The following is a 1,323-nucleotide window of genomic DNA, read 5'->3' on the forward strand; positions in this document are numbered from 1 at the left end:
AGAAAATAATTGAACAACAGGAACAGATCCACCACCATCTGCTGGATGAGGGGCATGCACTGAAAGTCCCGCCAGTTTTCTTCCTCTTATTTATTACTGAAAAATTCAGATTTCCTGTGGGAAACGTCTTGTTTGAAAAAGAAAATTGTGTTAAATTACCTCAAAATATAATTCAAAACAGTATGGTGTGTTATTCCAGAGCAGGATTCAGAGGAAAGGAACTCAGTGTGTGAACTGTCTGACTGAGCACACGACGCTGTGGAGGAGAAACTCTGCAGGAGAAGCCGTCTGCAACGCCTGCGGACTCTACTACAGACTACACCGGGTACTACAAAGTAAAATACTGCTCTGGCCACATGCTTTACTTCCTCTAGTAAGAGTAAAACAGCAAAGAAGATGTTCCTTGTACTTTGAGGCTGAGTCTTTGTTAAATGTTTGCAGGTGAATCGCCCGCTGGCCTTGAAGAAAGATGGAATCCAAACCAGAAAACGGAAAGTGGTCACTAAGAATAAGAGGAAAACTGACCAATCAGAGACCAAGCTGCTTAAGGGGGTCCAGCCCAGTGATGTCACAGCAGCTGACAGCAGCGTTGTCGGGTTTTAGGTGACCTGATGCTGCAGGTAAAACGATCTGCAGCAGTTTAGGTTTTATTGTCAGAATTCAGTCACAGATAAACTGTAATGCAAGAAACGTGCATGTTTAGATTCTCAGGATCTCATTACCTCTGATCTCTCTCTGTTTTGAACCTTCATAAATCCACCAGAGGAAAACATCAGCTCAGGACCTTCTTCTTCATTATCAGAACAATCGAGTGAATAAATAAATCCATGAACCTCTGCAGACAGGAGCTGCTCGCACAACTTGAAGAGAAATTTGTGAGGGTAAAGCTTTTCAGACGTGTCTGCTGTTTTTGCTTCCTGTGTGCCGTCCTCTGTGATCACCTGTGTTTTTAGATTTTTGTTGGCTGTATTTACTGTGGACCTTGTCTCCAGCCCAATAAATGACTCACTTTTTGTTATTTAACACATCTTATTTTGCCTCCTACATTTGGGTCCCCAGTCCTCCACTCCCCCCTCCTTCTGACAGCAGCATTTATCGACAGCTACCAGGACGAACTCATCACTCATGTGATCCAATGCATAAACATTAACAGCCTGGGTTTAGTTTCAGCTGCCTCACACATGTAAAACTCAACGTTTTAGAAATGGCTTTAAATCCAGGACCCGTTCCAGAAAACAGGTTTGAAAAAACTCAGTTTAACATAAAGTCTGATCAGTTATTGATTAATTATTAATATCTGATTCATCCTTACGTGGGGAAACT

The 1,323-nt window shown here is 42.3% G+C and overlaps 1 protein-coding gene across 1 annotated transcript in view; it reads left to right on the top strand.

Annotated features, from left to right (window-relative positions):
- The window catches only part of gata1b (GATA binding protein 1b), a gene marked incomplete at its 5' end in the record, with an annotated part of 13,304 nt that extends 11,995 nt beyond the window's left edge, over nt 1–1,309 (top strand). The window contains 3 exon segments of the mRNA XM_042224476.1: nt 200–325; nt 442–620; nt 764–1,309. Coding sequence (XP_042080410.1) covers nt 200–325; nt 442–603 — 288 coding nt within the window.
- Nucleotides 1,310–1,323: the final 14 nt, after the last annotated feature.

Source organism: Haplochromis burtoni, unplaced genomic scaffold, assembly GCF_018398535.1.
Source record: "Haplochromis burtoni strain Fernald_Lab_line unplaced genomic scaffold, NCSU_Asbu1 Contig_138, whole genome shotgun sequence".
NCBI classification, from domain to species: Eukaryota; Metazoa; Chordata; class Actinopteri; order Cichliformes; family Cichlidae; genus Haplochromis; species Haplochromis burtoni.